Raw genomic sequence first — 26,188 nt, forward strand, 5'->3', positions numbered from 1 at the left:
AGGAAGCTAGCCAGCCAGAAGGCTGGCGCTCCCCACCCGCAGCTCCCTGTGCGCCGGAAGCCCTCCTTCCAGGGAACCATGAGGCCGGAAGTGAGGACCAGGACTCGATTCTGAGTGACAGTGAACCGGCTCCTTCCCGTGACCTCCTGCGGACGCACACCCTAGGGCTGTGCTGGCCTCACGAGCCGCAGCACGCAGCCCCTGCACTGCCCACTCTCCACGCCGGGAGGCTCTGCACGCTCCGGACCGCCGTGCATTCTTTCTAAACAAAGGGAAGGCAAGGGGACAACGAGAAGATGCCATGGGCCTCAGGCCACTGGTAGCAGCGAAGCCTGATTTTGACTACTAGAGTCACACAATCACCTTCGCACTTTGCTCAGGAAAGGGAGCTGTGCTAAGTCCAAAGAGCAACCCAAACCAATGTGCATCTCTGAAAGGTCTAAGACGTGGGGTAGGAGGCTACGGGGTTACACACGCAGAGATCGTTTCCGCCCTGCGCAGCAGATGCCAGCAGGGGAGCAAACAATGCCCAAGGCGTGAGCACATCAGGGCGGCATCCCAAGCTCCGCATGAGGCAGACCCCACCTGTGCAGAGGAGAAACTCCCAGACAACAGGCAGAGATCCTGAGAAAGGGAACCGAGCACCTGGGGCCCACCTGGGGAAGGGCAGGAGCACTGGGGCTGCGGCCAGGCGGCCAGCCACTTCCTGCCAGGTCCGTGGCCTTCAGCTCCATACGGGGCACTGCCACACGTACGACATGTGGTCCAGGGAAAGGGGCTCACACCCTCGCCTTCCTCAGGAAGACTCAGAGATGCTGACCCAGTATTTGAAAATAACCCTTCTGATTCTAAGGCCACAAAATCTCAACTTCAACATGTGCATAATTTCTAAACATATGTATTTTATGACATGTGAACACTGTCAGTACATGAAGCCTCTTAAATAATCAGCATGCTACATGGTTACATTTTCTAGTAGAACCTAGAGCAAAACTTCACCGTGTAAAACTAGTCGGTTACAAGGGCTGTGCCTCAGGTTTTTAGGGCACGGGGTTCACACGGGCCCTTAGCCAGGACACCACCTCCCTGGTCAACCCGAAGCCCCACGGTGCTGTGCTCCAGGAAAACAGGATCTCCTGTGCGACCTGGGTTCAAGCTCTGGGGACGTATGATGGCCAGGGGTCCTCACCCAGGGGAAGCTCGCACTGCTCACCTTCGCATTGCCACACTCACGGAAAGGCTAAGCTGCAGGCAGGACTTCGCAAAGGCATTGGATAGTAACGATTTCTACTGCCCCCAAGTGGTCGTAAGTGATGTGACAGCTCCAACAGGCAATTCCGTCCTGAAGGAAGGAAAGGGCAGCTGGAGGGTCCCCAGAACAGGACGGTTATGTGACATGTATGTCAGGGGCGGAGCAGGGGAGAGAAGGAGTGCGCCCTTTTCTACTGCTGTTTTCTCCTGCCACAGAATTTCGGTGGGACAGGCAGAACAATACAGAATGCGAAAAGCCTGCTGCAACTGAATTAGAATGAGTTCCCGTCTGGCTCAACATAGGACAAACTGCCTCTGATCTGCCACGTAATCACTAATTGTGAAAATTACGTAAGCACAGATGTAGTTTTTTTTCTAACTTTTACACAGAATATCTGAGGTATCTTGTAACTTGTTTTACACTTAGCACTGCAATTCAAAGGCATTTTGCATAGGTCGATACAGAACAAACGCTATTGGTCAACACCCAAAAGACACAGGCTGGCCAGGGGGACAGAAGAGGAATATGGCTTGCAGAGGGCATCATGTAATAAATTTATTATATTTTGTTACATTTTCCACTTGTCTCTTAATTCCAACTGTATACTGTATCATAACTGCTGTTTCAGAAATAAAATGCTTCAAACATAAAAATATAAATTCTGTTTCTTAAAAGTGCATACACCTTGAATAACAAAACATACAAATAAATAACAGAAGTCAGTGACACATCTCATGCCCTTGGTCTAAAATAATTTAAAATGTAAGATTTTTTTTCCAGCTGCTAGGAAAGACATCCTGTCTTCCATTTTATTACACAACTAAAGAAGAAAATTACACAGAATTTTCGATGGTACATGAACAATACCAAAGCATTTTGTGTACAGTGACATGACATGCAGCTTTCAGGACAACTAGAGAAATTCCAGTGTAAATGTGGGAGTTCCATCGGGAGGCTGTTTTGGGAACGGGGCCTGAATTCAGTGTTAACCAGTGCTGAGAGGCACGTCTGGTGAGCAAACCTGTATGAACCGCAAGTGCGTGTTTGAAAGGCCTACAAAGGGAACTTCAACTTCACAAACACCAACCGCCTTTCCATTGGTACAAGGACACCATGCCATTTAGAATAGCACCTGGGAATTTCACATTGCATCTTCGTGACTGTAGAACATCTCCACCCTGGAAGGCCTTTCTAAAGCAGCACGTCCAACCTGGACTTTCCCTTGCTTCTTCCTTGAAGGCTGAAAACACTGGATCAACTGTGTCTGTATTTGTAGGCGGCACAATGCCCAAAGCGATGAACCACCGCGCACTGATTAGTTTGCAGATGTTGGAACGCATTCAGCTCACTACAGATTAAAATTAAATCTCCTTTGCCTCCATAGGTGAACATAAAGTGGCCCCACTTCTGGATGTGCACGACTTGATTTTTTCAAAATTACATGAAAAAATAGCAACAAGAGTTACCAAAAGGAAAAAGGAAAAAGATTCCAAGTAAAATGTCTCCTCTTCACTTTCAAACTAAAAAGAAGTCCAGAAACCATGTGAGAGCGGCAGGGGAGAGCGGGCTGCTCAGGAGTCAGCAGCCACCTGGGAGCTGCTGTTTTCATTACTACAAAAAGGCAGCCATTCTATCAAAAGCAGGGACAGGTTTTGCAAGGCCTGAAAGGTCGTTTTCTACTTTCTTCCTCTACATTTTCCAACTCAGAGCGACTCCCCCCCGACCTCAGCCCCACCACAGGGTCCTGAGAAGCTCTGGGGAAGGGCACAGACCCACCCGTCCCTGCCCACCCCGGCAGCGGAAGTCACCCTTCCGACCACGCTGCCAGGCACCACGCCAACCACAAAATGCTCCGCACTGCATATTCCGAACAGGACCCTGATACAGCAGTTCTTCCACTTTCCTCCCCAGAACTGAGCAACTGGAGTCACTCCTGAGCGCTCTGTATGCCAGTGATTCTCACCGTCAGTCTTGGCAAAGGGATGGTGAGTCACAGCGGTTCTTAATCCTGACTGCAAACTAGAAGAACACAGGAACCTCAGGATCGGGGGCAATGCTGGGACCCACCCCTACACTAACCAGGTCAGAAGCTTGCAAGGGGGACCCAGACAGGAGAAAGTCCCAGGCCATCTTCGTGAACGCTAGGTACCACGGAAGATGAGTCACTCAGGTCAGGCCAAAGAGGCTCTCAGAGAGGGTACGTGTGAGGGTCAAACGGGCGTCCTCACACCAGCTATGAACCCCCTTCTCTCCCGAAGTGGAAAGCACTGGCTTTAAGTGAGCATCCGGTGGATGTAGACCCAAATCCACTGCACAACACCGCAAGTTTCAGAGCCTTGTTCTTGTGATCAGCGGGAGGGATGCCCCAAAGCTTTCCAAAACAGCTCTATCTACGAAAGCGTTTTAAAATCATTAGCACTACCGGAGGCCACATCCGTCCCTGTGACCACGATAGAACCCTAGAAGATATAAAAAATTAAAATCTATAGAAAATGGCAGGTTATTTTTAGAACAAAATACTTTAGGAAAGTCTTCAGGCTAAATACAGTATATACATCAATGTATGCTCAACATACCTAATTCCACTGCTGCCTGCAAAATATTTATTCTACACACAATCTCGCCAATGATAAAAAAAATCAGTAAACAGAAATATACACAAAGCTAACCAAGAAGTCACATTCATGCTCATCTATTCTGATTAAGCCACATTTTAAAAATGACAAAGTCAAAAATAGAGCTCCGTAATGTAAGAGCTGCGTTCTTAAAACTTAACGTTTAGTACAGCCTTTTTATTGGTGGTTTGCATAGGTAGTAACAGCATGCTTTGTCGGTTAGATGGAGGGCATGCAAAATGCTTCCCAGGACTTGGGGTGAAAATGACTGGCCATGCTCAAAATGCAGCTGCAAAAACAAACACTTTGGGGTTGCTCAAAGGCAGTATGAGACACTGAGTATTTATTTAAATAAAAGCATCGGATGACCCACCCCCAAAACATGTAGTCAGATTAACAATAACGTACCCTTTATGAAATTAAAGGCAGAACAGCCTGCACACTAAGGTTATGTTTTGTGTTTACAACAGGCACTGGTTTGTCAGCAAATTTTGTCCTTCTCAAACACAAACTCCAGTGTGCCTCCAGAACATATTTATTGAATCTGTGCTTATAATTTGCATCCTACCTCAGAAATCTAAGCCAGGAATGCTAAGTATCTTTGTTACCTGACGACAACCATCTATACAGGAAACAGTCATTTGTCAGAATGTTCAGTAATCTGTCACAATGAAATAAAACATCAATGTCCATCTACTTGCTTGAAATAAATGAGCTTTGTTCACAGCTTTTCTCTGCTTCATTTTCCCTAAAGCAGCCGCAACTGTTCCTGTTTTTTCAAACGACAGAGGGAGGACACCCCTCTAACACACACACACACACACACACAAATCCACACATCTGTCCGGTACAAACATGGATGGACACACTCCAAGGTACAGTGACTGTGTAATGGACTCTTCACTCCCTAAACAGCAGACAGCTCAGTCTGAACTAGCAGATGTAGGAGTGCAACGCCTCCAGAGATGAGGAACGGCACTTCTGGCTTCCAGACAGAACGGATGTGCTCGAGAGGACCACAGGCCTTAGCCCACTGACCGGAACCCATTAGATCTTTCTGTTGAGAAGGAATGTCACTCTTTCAGACATTACTAGCATCCTCTGCTTGATCAGCTGTGTTCTCAGGGCTCCTCAGCGACAGCAAATCCCTGAAGCTCTCAGCTTGCCTTTAAATGCAATGCAGGCCCTCAAAGAATGTTTGCAGAACAAACGAATGATGAAAGCCTGATTTCAAGAGCCTCCTGGATAATGACAATATTTTAGTATACTACAAACACTCCACATGTGCTTTTACTGGTCCAGCATTTCACCTTCAGTTAGGCTGCTGTCAGGATGAGAAAATCAAAAAGGGAGGAGGCGGTGTGAGACAAGAGGAGCTTCCTTGGTTTCTCTGCGCTTCCAACTAAGGGAAGAGGAGTCGGGCCGTCTCAAGGAATGATACAGCCTCGGTACACGGGATTTGTACAGAAAAAGAAATCACGAATAAAAAGTTGTATTTTTTTAAAAGCAAACAAACACTACAAAGCCAAGTCTGTAATTATGTGGTGTTCACCAGGAAGTGTGCTGATTAGCTGGTGCCTGTCAGGAAGTGACTGTACTAATTAGGCCCATCTGACGGCCGACCAGAAACCCAGGCTTACCTCCTCAGCAGATCACTTTTAACCCTGAAGCACATGCATGTTTGCTGTGCCAAATACCACCAGGGGAGAAAAACGAGTCTCTGACCCTAAGAAAGAACTGAACTGAGCCAAGTCACGACGCCCCCTCAGACTTCACTCTTTAAAAAGCACCTCCAAACTTTCGGGCAAAACACCCTTTTCTGCGGCTTCAAGTTGCACCTAGTTTTTAGGAACAGTGAAATTTTCATTGTTTACCAACCATGGAAATGTAACAGCTTAATGATTCCTAGACAATGCCATAATACTGATTTTTCCTATTCAACTAACTCTCAAACAAGGACTAAACTCCATAGACATACATTTACAGATTTTATTATAGAAATTTTATTTCTAGATCCCATGGAAAATTGAAGAGATTTATAGAGTCTTTTAAAAAGGTATTATACATAATGGAAATTCCATTCCTACAGGGCTTCAGAGTAAGAATATTTTACCACTGTGAAAATTAAACTGGTTTCTACGAATGCTTAATGATTAGGGCAAAAAAAATGTGTTATTAAAACTCTCTGGCTATTGTCAAATATAATTCTAAGACTGCTTCAGAGCTTCAGATAAAAAATTTCAAATGAGACCTATCTCCTAAACAAAGATGAGAGGTTCAAGTTAGATAAACATCCCGTTCCTGACAGTCACGGTCCCTCCCGTGGTGCATCTTTCTCAGGACATAAAAGCGGCACAGGAAAGTCTGAGTGGGGCTGCCAATGTGCCGTGGGAAGCCATGTAGTACGGAAGGCAGCCAGTGACCTGCAGTTACGGTGCGGCAGAGAGCACTGCTGCTCCGCAAAGCCACCAAAAACTGCACAGGCAAACCGCGTGAGGCGGCAAGGTCGGGGCGGGTGCAAGGGGCTCATGTTCAGTGAGTTATATGGAGCAACACAGTAACTTTTACAAGACTGAGTAGTCAGTCTTAAATATTGCGAGGGTCTAAAATTCCAGCCGCCCTCAACATAAATGACCTCCAGACCTGGAAGTTACCAGCCAATGCTCAAATTAGCAGCAACATAAAGTCAAATAACCTACTGGAAATATTTCCCAAGAGGTACTCACGGAAAAAAGAAAGAAAGAAAAAGGCAGTGCAGAATTCACAGCTCTGCATGCTTATGTGTTGTGATTACTTCATACACAGCAGTATGAAAGGGGTGACGATAAGTGGATCTGTGCACCAAGAGTTCAGAAAAATTTCAACAGTTTATGACAGAAAAAAAGTAAAGCATATAAACTAACTTAACAGGCTTTTATGGCAAAGTGACAAACGCTATTCAAGGAGAATCAGGACTATGACTCTCTTAATATTAAAAAAATAGAGAAAGAAAAGCTAAAGCTTGAGCAGAAAAGTATTGCCAGGAAACCGCCACAAAACCTGAGGAAGTATAGGTTTCGCTTATCTGATATTTCTATGAGGCTCCCCTTTTAATACAAAAGAAATGCAATTTGTACTGACAATGCCAGATGGAATGTTCTCCAAATCCTGCTTGCAAGTGCTTGGTATGAAATTAAATCCTCAGCACAAAGACATAAATGAGTTACTGAAAGGCAGTCTTAACAGGCAGGATCTCAAGTGCATATCAATACTTTGTCAGACGTCGCTTCAACAGGCCATCACCGACTTTTGGCGGGAGGCAGTTTCTTTCCAAATTACAAGATAGGAAAAAAGCACGCAGACACGGTGCAGCACGGAGCCGTCAACTTCTAACAAGAAAAAGCAACACCAGAGAAGGAAAATGGTATCAATTCCTGCCTCCAGCTCAGAACACATTTCTCTCTAGGTATCTTTCAGAGGTGATGACTGCTCTGCTACAGCTCAAAATCTCAACAGCCTTAGCTGGCAAAGGTAGAAGGGAGACAACTAGTGACTGGCTCTCTGGTTATCCAAGTTGCCACCTTGGGACACATCCCAAGTGTCAAGACAGGCTAGGGGACACACATCTCTGCAGATACGAAGCTTTCATAACCACCTCTGAAACCTCCATCTGTGGCAGTGAAACAAATGACAGTCACCACACGTCACCTTCCTCCGTAACCCATTTACTGATGCACTGGTCCAGCCCAGACTAGCGGGGTATATACACCTGAGAAACCTTAGTGTTCCAATACTGCCCTTTACAAAGACTGGCAGATGGGGCAAAAGTGCAGACAGCAAGTTCTTCCCTCTGTTTAGTGTTAGTGCCACAGTCTTTAGAGCTCCTGGTGCCACTCGAAAGTTCCAGTGAGGCCAGATCCTGCTCAAAGGAAACCCAAGTCAAATCCTGTACACCAGTGATAGCTTAGCTGGTTCACAGGCTTCAAAACCCTAGTGTCCAATGCAAGTCATTAGAGTTCTCTAGAAAGAAATATGTACATTTGCTAAAGGGGTTGTCCTGGGTATAATCTACAATTATTCCTGTTAGCTTGGTATTGACGCTTTGCCTATGGCTGTTATTTGGTTCAATGACAGAATAAGGCGACACTTTTAACAATTTGCGATTGAATTGGTCTCTCTCTCTCTCTCTCTCTCACACACACACACACACACACACACACACACACACGCACACACGCACACACACGCCCGCACACACAGTCAGGCACGTGACCCAAAAAATACAAAACAAATGAATAAAGGGCTTTGGGGGGGGGAGCTTCTAAATAAATAAACACCTTTACGGGTAAAACACGTGGGTTACAGAACTATCACTGAGGTCTCTGAGAAGGCCGTGCGGAGGTTTGCATGCCAGCAGGTAACTTTTTGGAGGCTTTCTCAGCAGACTGCCGGCCACCCGGAGACACAGGAACTGCAGAATCTAGCTGGGAAGCCTTGGATTTCCGGGCAGACAGCAGGGAGTGTTTAGCAGAAGCAGCATCCTTGGAGACAGGCTCCTTTCCAGCCGCGTTCGCATCTGGCTGCTGGGAGCCCGGAGGCTGGAAGCCTTTCTCGGCCTTGCCGTCCACAGCGTTCTTACCGACCGCCCTGACAGAGCTCCCACCCGCCTTTCTGGAGAGCAAGGCTGTCTTGCCAAGGTCCGTCGACCGCCGCGTTTCCTTCTGTCTCAAGGCGGACTTGAAGAAAGACAGCCCCTTGTCCTCGGACTTGCTGTCTCTCTTCAGGCCAGAGCGCACACTCGCGCTGGGGGAGCGCAGGCTGGCCATGGACGAGCTGCGGACGTGTTTGCCGTCGCCTCTGCCCTCCCCCGCTCGGGCCTGGCTCACCCGAGGAGAGCTGGGTTTAGAGGTGGAGGTGATGCTGGCTCTATCAGAACCCAGGCTTTGTCTGGAGCCCTCTCTACTCAAGGTCCGATCTGAAGTCCTGCTCTTCCCAGGAGGAAAGGGGCCCCTGGTGGCAGGGCCTGAGGCTTTTTTGGCAGACGTAGAGGAAACAGTGTATGCGAGGGCAGAGGCCGACTTCTGCTTCTGTGGTGAGGGGGACGACACAGCGTCCTGGGACTTGGGGGACGCCTCCTTTCCGCGTTGGCCAGGGGCGGGGGACGAATGCCTTCCACTGGCCCTGGAAGGTGCATCTGCTTTGCTTCGAGAGCGGGAATGCTTCAGAGAGACTTTCACCGGATCAGGGGAGGAAGGGGACGTACTGGAAAGCGATGAGTCCTGGCTCGCCAGGGTTGGCCTGCCCTTCCGCAAGCCCCTATCTGGCTCAGAAGTGCCTTTGGAACTGGGAGATCTCTTGGCTGTGCTCTCTGGTTTCTTTGTGAGTGAGCCTGGGTGGCTCGGGGGCTTCACCTCCTTGACTGGAGAGCTGTCTACAGAATCGCTCTGATCCACATAAGCAATCTGGTTATTGTTATCAAATGGATCAGACACTGGAGGTAAGTGATCCCCTTGTGCTAAGTTTTTGCTCTGTGTGTCTACAACGCTGGAGTTGAGTTTGCGGTGCTCTGACTCATCTCTGAACACACCTTCCATGACAGCCAGCGGGGCCCGGCCCACAGTCTTGTGCTCACGGCGACCATGACTGTCGCTGGGCTCCTGGTAACTGCTAGAAAGATTCCTCAAACTACCAAAGCAAGAGATGGAGACCTTGTCATCTACTGCCTCCCCGATCTTCTCCAGGGTGGAGGCAGAGCTGTGAACTGGGGAGTCTCCCGAGAACCGCGAAGGGGAACTGGAACGCAACTGCAGCTTCGCAGACAGGGACCAAGAAGGTCTCATGCAGTTTTCATTGATGGCCAAAGGGCTGGTGACAGAAGATCGCGATGACAAGCTCTGACGCTGGACACTTCTCACAAATGGTCGCGTTGAAAAGCCTCCTGCACACAGCAAAGAGACTCCTGTTACGCTAAACCAACACAAACACTCTGGTAACATCTTCAATACTGACTACAGAACAAAGGCAAGGCTCACGGAATGACAAGGACATGGCCTTCAAAGCCAGCCCGCCCGGAGTTAAGGGCAGCCTTGTGACTTCAATCTTTCGGACCCCAGTTCCCTTATCTCTAGATGGGGACACCCTGACACAGGGTAAGCAAGCTACTGTCCGGGCCTCCTAGCTCTACTTGGGGTCAGCATATTTTCCGTGTAAAGGCCACAGAGTAAATGCGTTAGGTCTGCAGGCAAAACCACCCGACTCTCAGCTGAGGCACAAAAGCAGCCACAGGTGACAAAAATCGGTGTCTACGTTCCAGAAACTTTTACTTACAGAGCAAAGGGAAGGGCCCTGCCTGGCCTTGGACCGTAGTTTGCCCACCACGGGCGTAGTCTGATAGTGACACAACGTCCCAGAAGCCCTGTGCCTAGCAGGGAGCCCGGCACCTGACAGATGCTCGCTAAAGCACGCTGCTAGCCCAGCTTCTTCGTTACCGACTGGCACCCGGGACCCACAGATTACACCAACAATTATAGGCAGAGCTAACATCAGAACACGTCACCCTGCAGGCCCCTCTAGCCCACATGTAAAGCAGTGTGTAACAAACAGCCAATTATCAAAGTGCACCAACAGAAGAACTACAGACTTGGATATAACTACACCTATCCCGAGGGACCTAAAACTGCCAAAGGAAATAACTCGTAACTAGGGCAATATAAAGTACTTGTATTTGCAGTGGTTTAAAGATCCCCCCCAAAATTTCTAAACTGAATACTATGCACACTTGATCCTGTAGCAGTGGCATTTATGAAACTCCATCTCTACAAAATCCTAACAGCCACACTGTGTCCTGCCGGTACTACCCAGCACCCCATTAAACAAGCTGATGCTTGGGAGGATATTGATTTCACCAACTACAGTGTTTACAAATAGAGGCAAATCAAATGGAGGCTCACTGTTGACAGGGAGCTCTAAGTTTACAGGCTGCATTCAAAACAACCTCTAAAAATGAACAAAACAAAACAAAAAAAGGGGCTGGGGATTTAGCTCAGCGGCACAGCACCTGCCTGGCAAGCGCGAGGTCGTGAGTTTGATTCCTGGTACCGGAAAAAAACTAAAAAAACAAAACAAAACAACCTCTACCTGAATATACAACAGTTCACTATTTGACTTAAATTAAAATGTTAGGTGCGACAAGGAGCTTAGCAATTACAGCCTCATAATCCTATTCTAGAAATAAAGAAAGCTACAAGCCAGAGAGATGGCAGAGCTAGAACTGCGACGCTGATCTACTAATTCGGTCATCTTCCACCCGCCCGCAATTTCAGCTTCATTTCATTTTCTCACACTATCCGTCACCACCAGAAGCAGACGAGAGCGATGGGAACGCTGGCCTCAGAGGGAGACTGGGGGAGGATGAGTCACCGCCCTCATTACAGAAGCCGAGCTCACCCCTCCTCCTTCCAGCTCTCAGCACTGGCCGCCTGGCCCTCCCACGCCACCTGGGGTCCCACTAGCTCGAGGGCCTGTCCTGCCATTACTCTAGCCGCAAGGGAAGGGTTTTAAAAAAAGCCCAGAGCTCAATTTTTATCAGATGTTTGCCGTTTTTATACTGTAAGTATGTGCAGAAGCAGGAGTCTGAGGCTGGGAGAGTCACCAGAGTGGAAGCGGTTCCCACTAACCAGGCACCCTGGGCGAGGCACAGCTTCTCTAAGCCTTGAGCCATTCTGAGGGTTTTACAAAGCACTGTGGAAAAACATGTGTGCATTACTATACAGAGTTCAAGCTCGAGTCTCTGCACACTAGACTATCGGAGTGGAAAATAATGAAGTAAGAAGTCCTGGGTCATGGAGGAAAAGTCAACAACCCTCTTTATAGCAAACGTATTTATGACTGCGACCCACAGCTACGCAGCCCCCTTGCTACACGCCCCTCAGCTCTCCCACCATCTCTTGGGACTCTGTTCACAACCCTGAGGGACCCTGGGCTATGTCCATTGGTTACCACTCTGGAAAGCTGTCACCAAAACCCACACCCACCATCATCTTCACTCCTTTCCCCGGCCATCTCCACGGACTCCGAGAGGGAGGCCAGGGAGGTGCGTCTGGAAGAAGCCGCAGAGGTCACGCTAGCTTGCTTGCTGCCCGGGAGCCGGCTCACCCAGTGCTCGCATAGGGACGAACTCGTGGAGCCTGCAGAAAAGGAGGAAGGCACTGCGGTCAGCCGGGCCCAGCAGGCGCGCTGTGCGCACACACCCTGGCACAGGTGTCGCAGCGGAGCGGGGAGCACCGAAGTCCTGGTCCCAGGGCTGACATGCACTCCCAGAGCCAAACAGAAGATGAAGAAAAGGAAGGCAGCTCCCACACGTGAGATTTACGGGAGCAATAAATGCAAAGACAGGGAGGACACGGCAGAATGCAATGTCTGAATCTTACGAGCTGGCAGGAGAATGGAAGAGACACTCGTTCGCACATTCATCCGTTCTACAAATACTAAGCACCTCCAGGCCAGGCAGGCACTGTTCTGAGCACTTACAGTAGTATTTCTAACTCGAAGAGAACAAGCCTTCGTACAGTGCACTTTCTCTCAGCTTCACTCCCTTACGGGATTTAAGGAGCGGGGCAGGGCTAGAAACAACCCAAGTCTCGTCTAGCACCTGTGTGGGTAAGTGCTCTACCACTGAGCTGCACGCCCCGCCCTGCTGAATGTTCAACCACTTCATAATGTCAGTAATTCAGACACAGCTACGTATCTGTCTGTCGGGGGGATGCCCTTCACCACGCATTAGGGCAGCAGAAAATGCGCTTGAAACTGACTACAGTTTCAAGCCGGCCTGTCCCGAGTACGCCTCGTCTCAAGCAGGCACGTCTCCGGCACGTCACTCCTGAGCACAACTCTGAAGAGCACAGAGGGAACGCAGCGCGGGGCAGCTCCCACTTGGTCGGGAGATGAGCAGCTGCACGCTGGGGGCTTGGCTCCGACGAGCGGATACTTCACGTGAGTGAAGCTGCCTTTCGGCTGCTTGACACTGAGCCGTCACAGGCTTGGGAAGGGCAGGAGGCACCGTGCTCCGGCCCCTCCTGCTGGCACTGCCCCACGTTACAGTGCCCGTCACGCTCTCTCACCGTCACACTCTGACTCAGAACACGCCCCCTCGTTTGGATTATGTGTGCTGCACGCACACTGTATGTCGGTGCTCGCTGCTGCGTTTGTTAATACAACTGGCTAGAGACCATGAGACAAAACCAAGCCGCCTTCTACTATAACCCTCAGTCCCCCTGGCAGAACAGGTCAATCTCTGAATTGGAAAAAAGACAGTTTTTAATGGTTTTGCACTTGATGAAAGTGTTTTTCATACACTTTGACCTACTTAGTGCATACCATGGTCCCCCAAGGTAGGTGTTATGATCACACTCACACTAGAGATGATGCACACGGGGCTTAGGTGAGCTATGCACACGGTAACCCGAAGTAGAGGTTTCGGAGCAGCGTGCCAGGTTATGTCTCCACTCCCTCATCACCCATCCCACAGGGAAACAACACCAGCTCCGGACCCCGTCTCTGCAGGAACTCTGCCAGCCCACCAGTGCCTCACAGTTCACCCTCACGCCCCTGGCCACGGTCATGTGGGTTTCCAGATTAAAGGGATATGCGAGAATTAACCTGATCAGACTGACAGTCAGGAAGTCAAATTCCTATCACCAAATTCTGAGATCCTCCGGTCCATGAATTACATCCGCCTGCTTCGGAAAAAACGGACCAAGGACAGGAGTCAGTCTTACCTGCCACCGAGCTGTTGGCTGACCATGACGGGATGGCTGTCCGCCGCTGGTAGAAGAGGATGTAGGCTGTCTGTGTGCACACCTCATCCTCTGACAGCTGCTGCACGTCGCTGTCGTCAAAGCAATACCAAAGACCGTCCACGGAGTTCTTACAGTAAGCTGCCAGAGGAGCCCACGGTTAGTACCCGGCAGAAGCCATGCCGCCCGTCCCTTTTACCCACTGACACCATCTCTTTGGCTAATGTAATTAATTCAAGAACCGGGCAAGCTTGTACATAGTAACACGGAGGTTAAAAAACCCAAATTCCTATCACTCTTAGGCAAAATATTCTGAGAAATTCCAAATTAGTCCAAGTAGACACATTTCTATTTCATCTTGGAAAACATCATACACTATCTAAGGCACTGGGTCTCAACCATGCCAACCTTGCCCTGCAGGGGACACGCGGCAGTGAAGGAGCCGTCATAACCGGCACAATGGGTGGGATACCAGCATCCAGCTGCGGGAGGCACGCGTGCCGCTGAACATGTCACAAGACACAGAATGGCACGGAGTCACGCAGTCAAAATGTCACAGTGCCAAAGTCAGAAACCTCAATCAAGCACTTAACATTCTAGTGTTCACTAGAGACCCAAAATAATGAACAGAAATTATATTAATAACCCAGCACCTAACTTCTTTTTAACATGTCATATGCCAAGCACCTCCCTTTCATTCTAAGATTTGCTTTATTATTATTCTCAGGTTAGAGGTCCACATCCACTGTCCCGCAGTCACACCGCAGGGGAAGGGCACAGCCCAGCCCATTTCCAGTTTCTCTGCTCCTTGAGCTTGCACTGACACCCCTGCTCTACCTTCTTCCCTTGGCAGAAACTCAGACCGCGCCTCAGGGACGAGCCCTAGCAAATTGAGAACATGAAGCCAATGAACGCGAATGTCTTCTCTCCAGCTCAAACTCTAACCCGATATAGAAACAGAGCATTCAAGTACCAACAAGAATTTACAGAGTCTGGGGGGCTGGGGATTTAGCTCAGCGGCAAAAGCGCCTGCCTGGCAAGCACAAGGTTGTGAGTTCAGTTCCCGGTACCGGAGAAAAACCAAAAAAAAAAAAAAAAACAAACAAACAAAGAATTGACAGAGTCTGGGGCTGGAAGCATGGGCCTGGCATGCAAAAGGCCGTGGGTTTATCTCTAACACACCTTCCCACCAATGCAAACTTAAGAGTTCACGAAGCCAACTCACCCTGTAGGCATTTATGAATGAGTCTTACAAGCTTGATCTAAAAAGACATATTAGGGGGCTGGGGATTTAGCTCAGCGGCAAGCGCAAGGCCGTGAGTGCCTGCCTGGCAAGCGCAAGGCCGTGAGTTCGATTCCTGGTACCGGAGAAAAACCAAAAAACCAAAAAAATAAAAATTAAAATTAAAAATAAAAAAATAAAAATAAAAAGACATATTACCATCACGTGGCACCCAAGTTAAGGGTAAGGTTACCTGGCCAAGATCACAGAACTGGACAGATGGGTCCAGCTTCTAACCTGAGCTCCTTGCACTAAACTAAACAGCCTCTGAGGGTTTTCAGGCACCTTCCAGACTGCTCTAAATAAAGAGCAGCAGGATGTGCTGAAACCCAGCACTGTCCTGCTCTTCCCCGAAGTTTCCTGCTCAAAAGCACATCACAAGCCAGCCCCCAATTTCCTGAGGAACTGTTTTATAAGGCAAACAACTTCTTTACCAAAGCGTACGCTGAATGAATACTGGTCACAAATGCTGGCAGTGGACACCAGATAACCAATGAAATTAAATTATTTCTAAGAGATGAGGGGCGTATAATTCCAGGACTCACTATCAAAGAACATAAATATTACTAGTAATGACACAAAAGTACAAGTAGCAGATTTTGAACAAGTGGCCCCCGCAAAATACAAACATACAATATGCAAGACACCAAACACAGTATCATAATTCAAGTGAGTTCACGCCACGCTACAAGGTTAGATGTGCTTAGGTATTTCATTAATATGTAGTCTTCTACGAAGTCAGAGCCCTCTGGAGCCTCGCTATCTTCTGTCTCTCCTTGCAAGTGCTTCCTAGGGCAAGAACAGACAGTCCCAACTGTCCCATTATGACACACTGAAAAGCTGGGGTCATTTCTCGCACAAACAAGTGCTTCCGGCATCATCTAAATATTTAAAGAGACTGAACAAAAAGGATTTTAAGAATAAGACACGGCATCCAGTCGTCTTCCTGACCTCCTACCCTGGGAGGGGCAGAGAGGACATGCTGAAAGAGAGCTCCTACAGGGGCTGGGAAGGTTGACAGACTCCCTTCCCGTGGTGACTGGCAGGGTAGGGCTGTGGGTAGGGTTGGGAGGCTAATTACCTCCCCCAACCTTTGTAAATATAGGTCAGTACTAACGTGCTAGGGTCTTGTTATAGAAAGCACAGAACTGACGAAGAAATAAAGTTCCTGAGAAGTACTCTGAGAAATGCACTGAGTATAAAGGATGCAGAACTCATACTCCTCGCTGCCCACACACATAAACTCAACTAACAGTACTGTCCTCCCTTCAACCCTCGTATAAATGGGTGTCCAGGCAAGAAGCCCTAAAGTCGGCCTGGCCTTCAAGTGGTTTACACATGCCCTTAACCCAATAATTCCATTTCCAAGACTCTCAAGGAAATTCAGAACTAAACTCCAGAAAAAGTGAGCACGCACAAAGATATTCACTAGTGTTAGATGATAAGGATATATCTGAAAAATGTGGAGTTAGGCAGTTTCATCATCTGAACATCAGAGTGTAGTCATGCAAACTAAGACGGTTGTATCAGCACTAGATGAAGTCACCGTATAGGGCCACTACGGTATGTGCCGTACCTCTGTGCCCACTCCCTCCTCGGGCCCCCTGCCTCCACCTCCTGTTCAGACTTCTACCACAGAACCTGCGACATACTACTGCAAGCTTTACTTGTCTCCCACGACTTGATTATACTCCTGAAGACAGAGGGGGAAACCTATTCATCTCTAGTGAGACAGAGGCCATCGCAAGCTAAATATGAGATGCTTACTGCTGCCCCTGATTGGAACACACCAGTACACTCAGTACACAAGAGTGTAAAATAACAGCAACAATTCACAGGAAACACTGTAAGTATATGCCATAGGCAAAGTCTTATTTATATACAATGCAACATTATTCAGCCTTAAAAAAGAAAAAATTTTGATGCACGCTACACGGTGGATGAACCTTAAAGACATTACCCTACATGAAAATACTAGTCACAAAGAACAAATACTGTATGATTGTACTTATGGAAGGTACCTAGTCAAATTCACAACGACAAAGAGCATGGTGGTTGTCAGGGGCTAGAAAAGAATGGAAATTACTCTTTAGCGGTGTACCGTGGTGGGGGAACCTAAGCACACACGCCACAGCAGGCTGCCTGTATCACTGAAAGCTCTGAAAGGTTTGCCATCACTGGTATAGAATGTCAATTTGAAAAGATGAAAGAAGTTCTGGAGATGTATAATGACAGCTGTGAAACAATGCAGTTACACACTTAGAAACGGCTAAAATGGTAATTTCCTTATGTCTACGTTATCACAATTGTCTAAAACCTTAGCAATGGTTATCTTTGAGTGATAAATCCATGGATCATGATATTCTTCTTTCCACCTCTCTCTAGTCTCTAAATTTCATATGATGAAGGGTTGCTTCTACAAATGAAAAAGTAAATTTACCCTTAGAACAAAAAGAATAAAGACACTGTTAAAAGTGGCTCAGAGTCATTCTAAGTAAGGGAGAAGCTAGAATCGCAAAGAAACAAAGCAAAACCTTAAATGAGGAGTGCAAATGGGGCAAACAGACTGAATCCCCAGCTGAGCAGACAGTGCTATCCACACACACACACTCCAGTCAGATCCGGTAACTACCAAATGATCCAGGTCAGGACAAAGAGGAAGGTCTGTAACACACTCGGCCCTGGAGAGAGAGCTCAAGGAAGCGTCTGCCCTCACTCCTGGCACACTGCCTCCGAGGAGAAAGGGAAGCTCTAAAGCCGAGTACCCCTCTGTAAGCAAAGCCCGCCTGAGGACGTCAGCACAGACACACGGCCTCTCACGCTGCAGACCTGTGTAGTGCCCCCCTTGCATGGTGCCATGGTGATTGCACACAGCATACAGGTCATAGATGCAGTCCTCAGGGTCCCTCCCGAGTCCATAGGGCCGTCTCCACGGGGACCAGTGGGATGGCAAGCTCCAGCTGCTCTGGCTTCTCTTCACCACATGCGGCGTCATGTCCAGGCCAGTCAGGGGGAACTTGACCATGTTCTGAAGTTTCATACGCTTGTCTCCTTCCTGTCACAAGAAGAGAAACAAGTTCTGATGATATTTTAACGCAAGCAGATGGCAGATCAGTTCAGTGTAAAATGTGGACGCTATCTGCTGAAGTGGTCCGAGTCACTTAACACTTCCCAAGACACGCACTGTATCAGGGAAACAGGCTGAGTTTTACCCATCTAGAGTAGCGGTGACAGGCCTTTTAGGGCTCTCAGTGACACAAACAGCCTGTCATGGCGCAGCCGGCACAGCTTCGCCACCGCTGGTCTAGCGGAACACACTCTAACACAACTAAAACGGAGCCAGTACCAATCTGTATGCAGAGGGTGCAGAACCTCTGTGAGGCTTTGTTTCCTTATCTGTGCTGAGTTTTCAGGTTTTTAACTCACAAAACAGTGGACAACTTCAGGCGGTTACGCTGACACCTCTGTCAGAGAGGCGCGAGGATCAGTGGAGCGGTAACTACATGCGGACACATCTCTCTGACGGCTGTCCCAGGGGAGCCACTCCACGAGCAGTGTCCTTTCCCCTCCTCCAGCAAACACACTACGAAGTCACACGGGCTCAGCTTCACACAGTCATTAACTGACAATCTTGAGTAATTTGTGTTTTCTACTAAGCACATAGGAAAATCCTCCGAAATCCAAACATGAGTGGAACAAGTGTTTACTACATGTTTTCTGAGTCAACAGAAGCTTTATAAAACTAATCAGGTATAGATGCACCAGCCCCCAGGAGCTATAGATCTACTAAGGGAAGAAAGACGTTCACAGAAGATAAGAGAAACGGCTCCACACGGCCAGGAAGGCTGGGCTGAGACTGTGGCCCTTGTTCTGTAGTGAAGGGGGACGCGCGGAGGCTTTGACAGAGGAGGTGATGTCACCGGAGCTCCGTGTGAGCAGCAAATGAAATACGTGAGAAGGCAGAGTGACGGAGGTTAAGAAATCAGTTTAAAAAATTGCGACCAGCTGGAAAATAGCAGCAAGGCTGAACTGGCAGGGTAACAGCAGGGATGGACAGAAGGAGACACGTGAAGATTCAGTGGAGAGCCACGGCCCAGCTGCCAGGGACCGCCTGGGTGGGAAGGTAAGCAAGAAGAGGCAGTGCCGAGACTCAGCTCCAGGTGTCTGGAAGGGAGAAGACACACCTCCAGAAGAACCGAAAGCAAGGGAATCGGTCCTCATGGGGGAGACACGGAAGGCCGGCGTCCGAGTCCGCAGCCAGCTTGCCCCCGTTGCCAGTGGGGAGGTACGCTGAGCACCGCATCCCTACGCAAAAGCACGGACCTCTGGGAACCACGGACCACCCCTGCCAGCTCCGCTTCTTCCTGCGCCCGGCTCGAGCTGATTCACCATCCCAAGAGGATGATTCTCCATCCCAAGCCAGCAGCAGCCTTCCCCAGAGGACTGCCACGCCCTCCTCCAGCTCTCCCTGGCTTCATTCTCAGTCTTTCTCTCATCAGTTCTCCAGACAGGAGCCAGAATGACCCTTCGAAACCACACCCCAGCCCCACCACCATCCCACCCTGAGGAACCAGCCCGAGTGCCCTGCGCTCGGTCTCACACGAGTGCTGTGCTCCTGCGGACCCCGCTCCCTGTGCCCCCGCAAGTGAGCGCCTGGCTTCCATCTACGCTGGAAGACACCTGCTCATCTGTCACAGACGCTCTGAAAGCCAAGCCTACAGACCCCCAGGTACCCTTCTTCCAGCAGGGCTATCTGAGAATCGTGATCTCAGGGAACAGACAGGTTTTCTGGAAACGCTGACATACGAAGTAACGCGACAAAAGCGTATCTTCGCTGTATGTACTTATGACTCATCTCCGCGTGGCACAGCGGCTCCTTGGGAGCAGGACGGCACTCATGATTACACTAGGTAGAAACAGAATTCTTTCTCTCCCAGAAAGCATCTCTATTTTCTTTTAATCCCAAAATAAACATACCAAACTTCAAGCAAAACATTTACAAGTCTAAAGCAAACCCTCAAGACAAAATAAAATATCTGCAATATAAACTAAAATGTTTAGGACTTGAAGGGTCACAGAATGCTCCAATTTTGCTTCAGGAAAGAAAAACCACAACCCCAAATACGGGCAAATGTGTGTCTATACATACCCAGATAGGATCACGGGATCAAACAGGACCAAAGAACCCACACACCACCACCAGGAGGGGCACGGGAAACAACCACGCTAGCCTCTCCCTGGGAGAAAGATTTCCTTACCTGGCGGAATCTCTTGAGGTGTATAATAAGCACATCAGGCAGAGTCCACAGGCTTAATGTAATGCTCCCCTGCTGCAGCTGCTTACAGTGTGGGCAACGCCAGGCATCATCGGGGGCAAGCTGAAAACAAGGAGCATGACTTCTGTTACGCACTGCTTCACGCAAGACCTTGAGAGACAGACAGACAACCTTCTTGTCCAGGTCAGGGGACAGCTCAGAATCTCTCTGGAAGCTTCCCGCGAGGAAACCAAAGCACAGTCACAAGTGGCACTGAAGAAGAATTTGCCCGAGTGTGTGATGACCAGACTGTCCTTCAGAGAGGAACCACCACAGGTAAATACCACAGGGAGGACGTCAGGTGTCACAGACACACCACGCGGTCAGTACACTCCCAGACTCAGCTCAACATCTTTGCACCAGCACAGACCCTCCTCCTGCTCCTGGACACCCTGTCTCAGCAAATACCAGTGCGGCCCACCGAAGGTGGGACACAGAACCAGGCCAGACTGGAAACTTCCCTCCTCCTGCTGCATGCCCAAGCAGCGCGCTTCTCCCTGCCCTTTCCTGCGCCACGGACACCACCGTCACTCCAAGTCCTCACGCACCCTCCCACCCGGACTCCATCCACTTCGTTTTCTCCTCCAAACACGGAACTCTCCAAACAGCCCTCCCCTGTCGCTACCAGCGAAGTCTTTCTAAACACCAGTCTAAGGCCCCCGAATCCATTTATGTCATCTCTGCAGGGGCAAGTTTCAGGATGCGCATTATTGATTCAGAGGTGCTAATACATGAAAAACTTACTCTGTCTTCTGAGGATACACCAGATCTGGGATCCTGAGCATATGAGGGAAAGGAAGCCCTGGGCATGGACGACAATTCCCACTGAAGCGGAAAGGAGCCCAGCACACAGTTTGGAATACTTCTTTTTAAGGGAAATACCAAATCTCAGAGCCACCAGGGCCTCCAGGTGCAGTCCGAAAAGTGGGCAAACCAGAAGAGCTGTGGGACACCAGGATGAAGACTGGCAGTGAGTGGGCGTCGGCACCGTGTCCCACGCAGAGATCAAATGCAGTCTGAGCAGAGGCCACTGACCCCAGCCAACGAGGGGCCACCAAGAACTGCAGCGAGCTGGCCAGGTATGGTGCTGCACACCTGTCATCCCAGCACTCGGGAGGCTGAGGCAGGAGGATCATTGCAAGAGCGAGACCAGCCTGGGATACAAAGTGAGCTCAAGGCCAGCCTGAACTGCATCGTGAGACCCTGTCTCAAAAGGACAAAAAAAGAAAGAACTGCAGTGACCAGTGTAAAAATGCAGGTCAGAGAGATGACAAGAGGCTGGGCGGGGGGAGGTGGGCACTCAGGGTAAAGTGGGCAGAACAGAAGAGGAGAAAGACTGGTATCATAAATCAAAGAAAAGCCAAACAGAGAACTCTGTTCTCCCGACAAGGAGACCAGTCATGTTTGCAGGAAGACAGGGAGGGACAGAACTGTAGGTGGACGAGAGTAATCAGAAAGACTGAAGCTAAACGCCATCCGGTGAGCCTGGCCTTCTGTGTGGCGCGTTAAACTTCCTTGTGCGCGACCACCCAATCCTGCTGTTACAGAAGAAATAGGTTTTCAATACATTACCCACTTTCGTAAAGTACAGTGAGAACGCTGTGACAGCGTCTAGCATCTCTCAGAGGCTTCGCTGGCATCTGTTGATCTCACTGCGTGCGCTGCGGAGCACCTAGACCTGCAGAACATGCTCTGGACATCCCTCCTCCTCCTCAACTCTATTTGTTTTTTTCCTTTGGATTTTTTCCAGTACCGGGAATCGAACTCACAACCTTGTGCTAGCCAGGCAGGCGCTGTGCTGCTGAGCTAGATCCCCAGCCCTGTCTTCTCTATTCACACCGTTACTTTGGGCCTGGTGCTGACTCCACCTCCCGGCAAAGGGAACTAGCTCCGCAGACGGTGGTCCCACTTTCAGATGGTTGCCATAAGGCCTTCACATTTAAGACAAGTCACTCTCCCTGTCCTCTGCAATCTTTAGATTCTGTCTTTTATAGAAAATTAAGTTCAATCTCTTGTCCACATACAATTCTTCAAGCGCCTGAAATTAGCTACTAGATCCCTTAAGGCCTCCTCTGTCAAAATATACTCTGCTAGTCGTGACTTCCAGGCACTCCACTCACCGCACATGACCCTGTCCCAGGTCGCCAACTCTGAAGGCAGATATTTAGAGCAACTCCAAGAGCAGTGCTGTCCCTGTCAGGGCGCTGGGCACTGTTGCTAACGCCTCTCAGGCAGCACGACAAGGGCGCACGCCCATGTGCACTGCCGACCAACACTGAACGTGCAGACCGGTACAGCCCAAAGTCACCCTCGTGCAGCCTCGGGCCAGGCAGGTCCTCCCCCTCCGCTCCCACAGGTGTAGCACTACTCTGGGCCCAGCGCTGAACTCCCCCAGGACCACCCACGGCTCCGGTGCAGGTCTACTGGACAGTCCCCCGGCCAAGCACGGTCCTAGAGCACGCGAGTTACCTGGGGAGAAAGACAGCTCCTGTTCCCAGAGGGCTCACCCCGTCTTCCTCGCTCCCTCTCCCTGGTGTTCTAGTCACACAGCCTCGTTTCTGTTTCACAACCACGCCACACTCCTTCCGACCCCAGGATCCTTGCTTCCGCCTAAATGAAGGAACCCCTCCGGAAACTGCCTTGCTAGGACCAACTGTCAGTTAGTGAGTCAGTGAGACGCTTGCGACCACCGGTGCTGTCACCTACTGGACCTGCTCACCTCCGACCCTGGTGGAACTGTTCTCCCGCATCTCAGAAGTCATCGCCCAAGACAGCAGCAGAGTACGGCGCCACACACAGCCTGCAGCAGTCACGTTCAAAGCCAGCTACTTTGCACTAAGCCCAAAACTGAGGACACATGTCTCATGAAAAACTCCTACTCAAAGAAATAGCTATGAACAGCGTGGAGGTGAGAAGATGCAGTCAGAATATGAAAACCATTTTCACATATTTGAAAAAGAGAAAAAAATTAAGAGTTCCGAGTGCGAACAAGCTCGAGAGAGAGCACTCTCTTAGTTGTAGTAAGCAGAGGCATACTTCAGGTTAACTCCAGTCACCACTGGAGTTATCCAGAGAAAAACTGGAAGCAGACAAGCCCTCACATGGGATGCTGAGCAATCACCCTTCTGAAACTAAGCAGGCAGAGCTAACCACTAGAAGTAAGCTTCAAAGTACCCTCAGCCCCCAAACTACAATTCCCTGTGTAACGGAGTGAAGACTAAAAACGAACGGTCAAAATCACTACACTAAACGTCAACGCAAGGTCAGACGAACTGCAAGTGCTCTGCCAGCACTTCTTGAGGCACAGGAAAACCGCCCACGCTAGGCCCGCATGCAGACGTGTGCCCCTCCGTGCCCATCCGCTCGCCTCCGTGCTTACCGAGCCCCTAGCACCTGCGAAGCCCTGTGTGCCAAGCTGTCCAAGGCACTGCCGTCCTGTGGAGCTCTGCGTCTGCACAGCTCCGTGAACGCGTGAAATGGGGCTTATGCAACTGTGGAGGAGAATTCCTAACTTTTTGTTGCTTTAATTAAATTTAAATGGGTCCTCATACCTAAGTTCTCGGTACACAGGTACTAAGTTGAAAAACATTTGTTTTTGTCACAAAGAAAAGTAACTTAAAACTTATAGATAGCAAAGAAATCATCAACCATTAAAAAAATTACAAAGACTAGACTCACGTCTAGAGAATCCCAATCTATCAAAAATCTGAGTTACTCTTGTTACAGTCCTAAGGAACAGCACTAGCAGGCAGGCCGCAGGCGCACAGCCTACGCAACACAAACTCCTGGGGTGTTCTGGAGCAGAGCTTGTTTCTCCGCCGTCACCCCGCCATGGCCCTGGCTACTGCCCTCAGCGCCCGACAAAGGCCGCCCCGTCTCTCACCCGCTCCTCTTTGGTGTAGAGCTGGAAACACTGGGATAGGGTGCAGGTCTGAGGCTGATGGTGACGCTCCTTCTGCAGACGGACACTCTCCGAGTCGGGGATGTACTCGTCCTCAGTATTTGCAAACAAGCTACAATCAGAGGACAAAGCACTGTCAGACAGCTTTTTACAGAAGAGACACAAAAATACAACTATAGCTTTACAAAGTAGCTATGGCTTGATAATCAAAAAGATCAGAGTTTAAGAAAGCAAAGTAGTCCTCCAACCCCTCTACCTATCCCAAATGTTCTTGAAAAGTTGCCTTTCTGCAAAGTTGTCTTAAGAACTAACCTGAAGTTAATCTTTCTGGGATTAATGAACACTGCTGACTACATCAAATCAGTCCTTTGTATCTAAAGACACACATTTGATACAGCTTGCTAGAATTGATAGGCCAGCAAGAAAAATCAGAGTCACTGTACCTAAATCATAGTTAGGAAGCATACAACTTCTCTCTGAGCAGCGAGCAAATGTTCTAAGACTTTCAGATAAAGAAGACTATAGGAAAAGAGTAACAGCCTGCTTAAAAGCGGATTAGTAACAAATGTGGCTAAAGAGAGGAAAGATTTATATTTCAGCTAATTTGGAAGATCAGCAGTATACTACTAAAATAAAACAAAGACTGAATAAATATTAAGTATACTCACAAATCTTTTGTCTCCTTGTCCCATTCTACTACTAATTTCACATGAGCAGTACCACCTGGTCCACAAGATTTTAATGCCCTATAGAACAGGGAAGCCACATATTACCATCCAAAAAAATGGTTCTACTTAAATGTGACTATGTTCTTACCTAGAATCCTGTGACTACTGAAAAATCTCCACAGTTCCCCCAAAGAAAACATTTTTAGTGAGACCATTATACATACGGCTTTAGTAACTAAATTACAAGTGGGCTGAAAATTTTTTAAATTAAAATGCCCAATAAGGAGATAAAGAGGTTGGAAAAACTGGTATCACGCTATGTGTCCTCACTCACTCTCAGATGTGCTTTATCGCCTTTCCAATTTTTGCCCAATCTCCTAGCACGCAGAGACTGGACAGGCGTTTCCTGGCACAGTCTGCTCTCCCATGCTCCACCTGCCCCACACCGCGTGCTTAGCACGGGCACCACGCCAACCCACGCTGCGCCTCCGCCGCCCGCCTTCATGAAAGCAGCACCCTCCGCCCCCGCACGGAGGCCACTGCCATCTCCGGAGAAAATCCTTCAGCACTCACAGTGAACATCACTCATTTAATCTTTCTTATGCTGTACAGTATTTTGGATTATAATCTAATCTATTCTCACCTCTAAAATCAAACAGGGCTTTCAAACAGAACTATGCTACACATTTTATTTAAATCCTGAAATCTAGACACTATAACATCTGTTGAAAAATACTGTAACAAAAGCATAAATTTCTAATTTATATATCAATGTACATGTAATTTATATAATTTTATTAATATAACAGGCCACCATAAACATAATCAAAATATGCAGAAAGAATGAGGTAGCCAAGAGAAGTAACTACTCCCATGGAGGAGAAGAAATATTGTAAAAGCTTCAAAGAATCACAGACCGAGGGAACCACACACACACAGGTACACATATAAATGGCCTGGATTTTCCAACAGGACTCTGACACTGTGGGAAGTTTAGCGTAGTAGAGAAGGAAAAAGCAAAGTGTGATAGAAGAGAAGTAATCAGAGTTCAAACTGGAAAATTTCCCTACTGTGGGGATAAAGGAACCCTTCCCCATTGATGGTGGGAGTGCAGACTGGTGCAACCTCTATGGAAAACAGTATGGAGATTCCTCAAAAAGCTAGGATTAGAGGTCCCATTCAACCCAACTATTCTGGGTATCTTCCCCAAAAAAAGCATCACACCACAGTGATACATGCTCACACGTTTACAGCGGCACAGTTTGTAACAGCCAAATCTTGGAAACAGCCCAAATGCTCATCAACTGGCGAATGGACAAAGAAGATGTGGGGTTTTCTATACAATGGAGTATTACTCTGCCATAACGAAAGATAAGCCTAAG

The 26,188-nt window shown here is 48.6% G+C and overlaps 1 protein-coding gene across 2 annotated transcripts in view; it reads right to left on the reverse strand.

The window, feature by feature from the left end:
• Positions 1-882: 882 nt before the first annotated feature.
• The window catches only part of Usp31 (ubiquitin specific peptidase 31), a 61,255-nt gene continuing 35,949 nt past the window's right edge, over positions 883-26,188 (reverse strand). The window contains exons 10-17 of one of the 2 annotated variants that reach the window (XM_013504873.1): positions 24,807-24,884; positions 24,121-24,250; positions 20,181-20,300; positions 17,752-17,977; positions 13,623-13,781; positions 11,880-12,032; positions 8,184-9,784; positions 883-1,342 (exon numbers count right to left, since the gene is read on the reverse strand). In XM_013504873.1, coding sequence (XP_013360327.1) covers positions 8,217-9,784; positions 11,880-12,032; positions 13,623-13,781; positions 17,752-17,977; positions 20,181-20,300; positions 24,121-24,250; positions 24,807-24,884 — 2,434 coding nt within the window. In that variant the 3' untranslated portion in view covers positions 883-1,342; positions 8,184-8,216. Of the gene's footprint in view, positions 1,343-1,787; positions 9,785-11,879; positions 12,033-13,622; positions 13,782-17,751; positions 17,978-20,180; positions 20,301-24,120; positions 24,251-24,806; positions 24,885-26,188 lie in introns of those variants that run through there. The other variant, XM_013504872.1, reaches the window with a different exon arrangement.

Source organism: Chinchilla lanigera, unplaced genomic scaffold (genome assembly GCF_000276665.1).
Source record: "Chinchilla lanigera isolate Chin_1 unplaced genomic scaffold, ChiLan1.0 scaffold00092, whole genome shotgun sequence".
Classification (NCBI taxonomy): domain Eukaryota; kingdom Metazoa; phylum Chordata; class Mammalia; order Rodentia; family Chinchillidae; genus Chinchilla; species Chinchilla lanigera.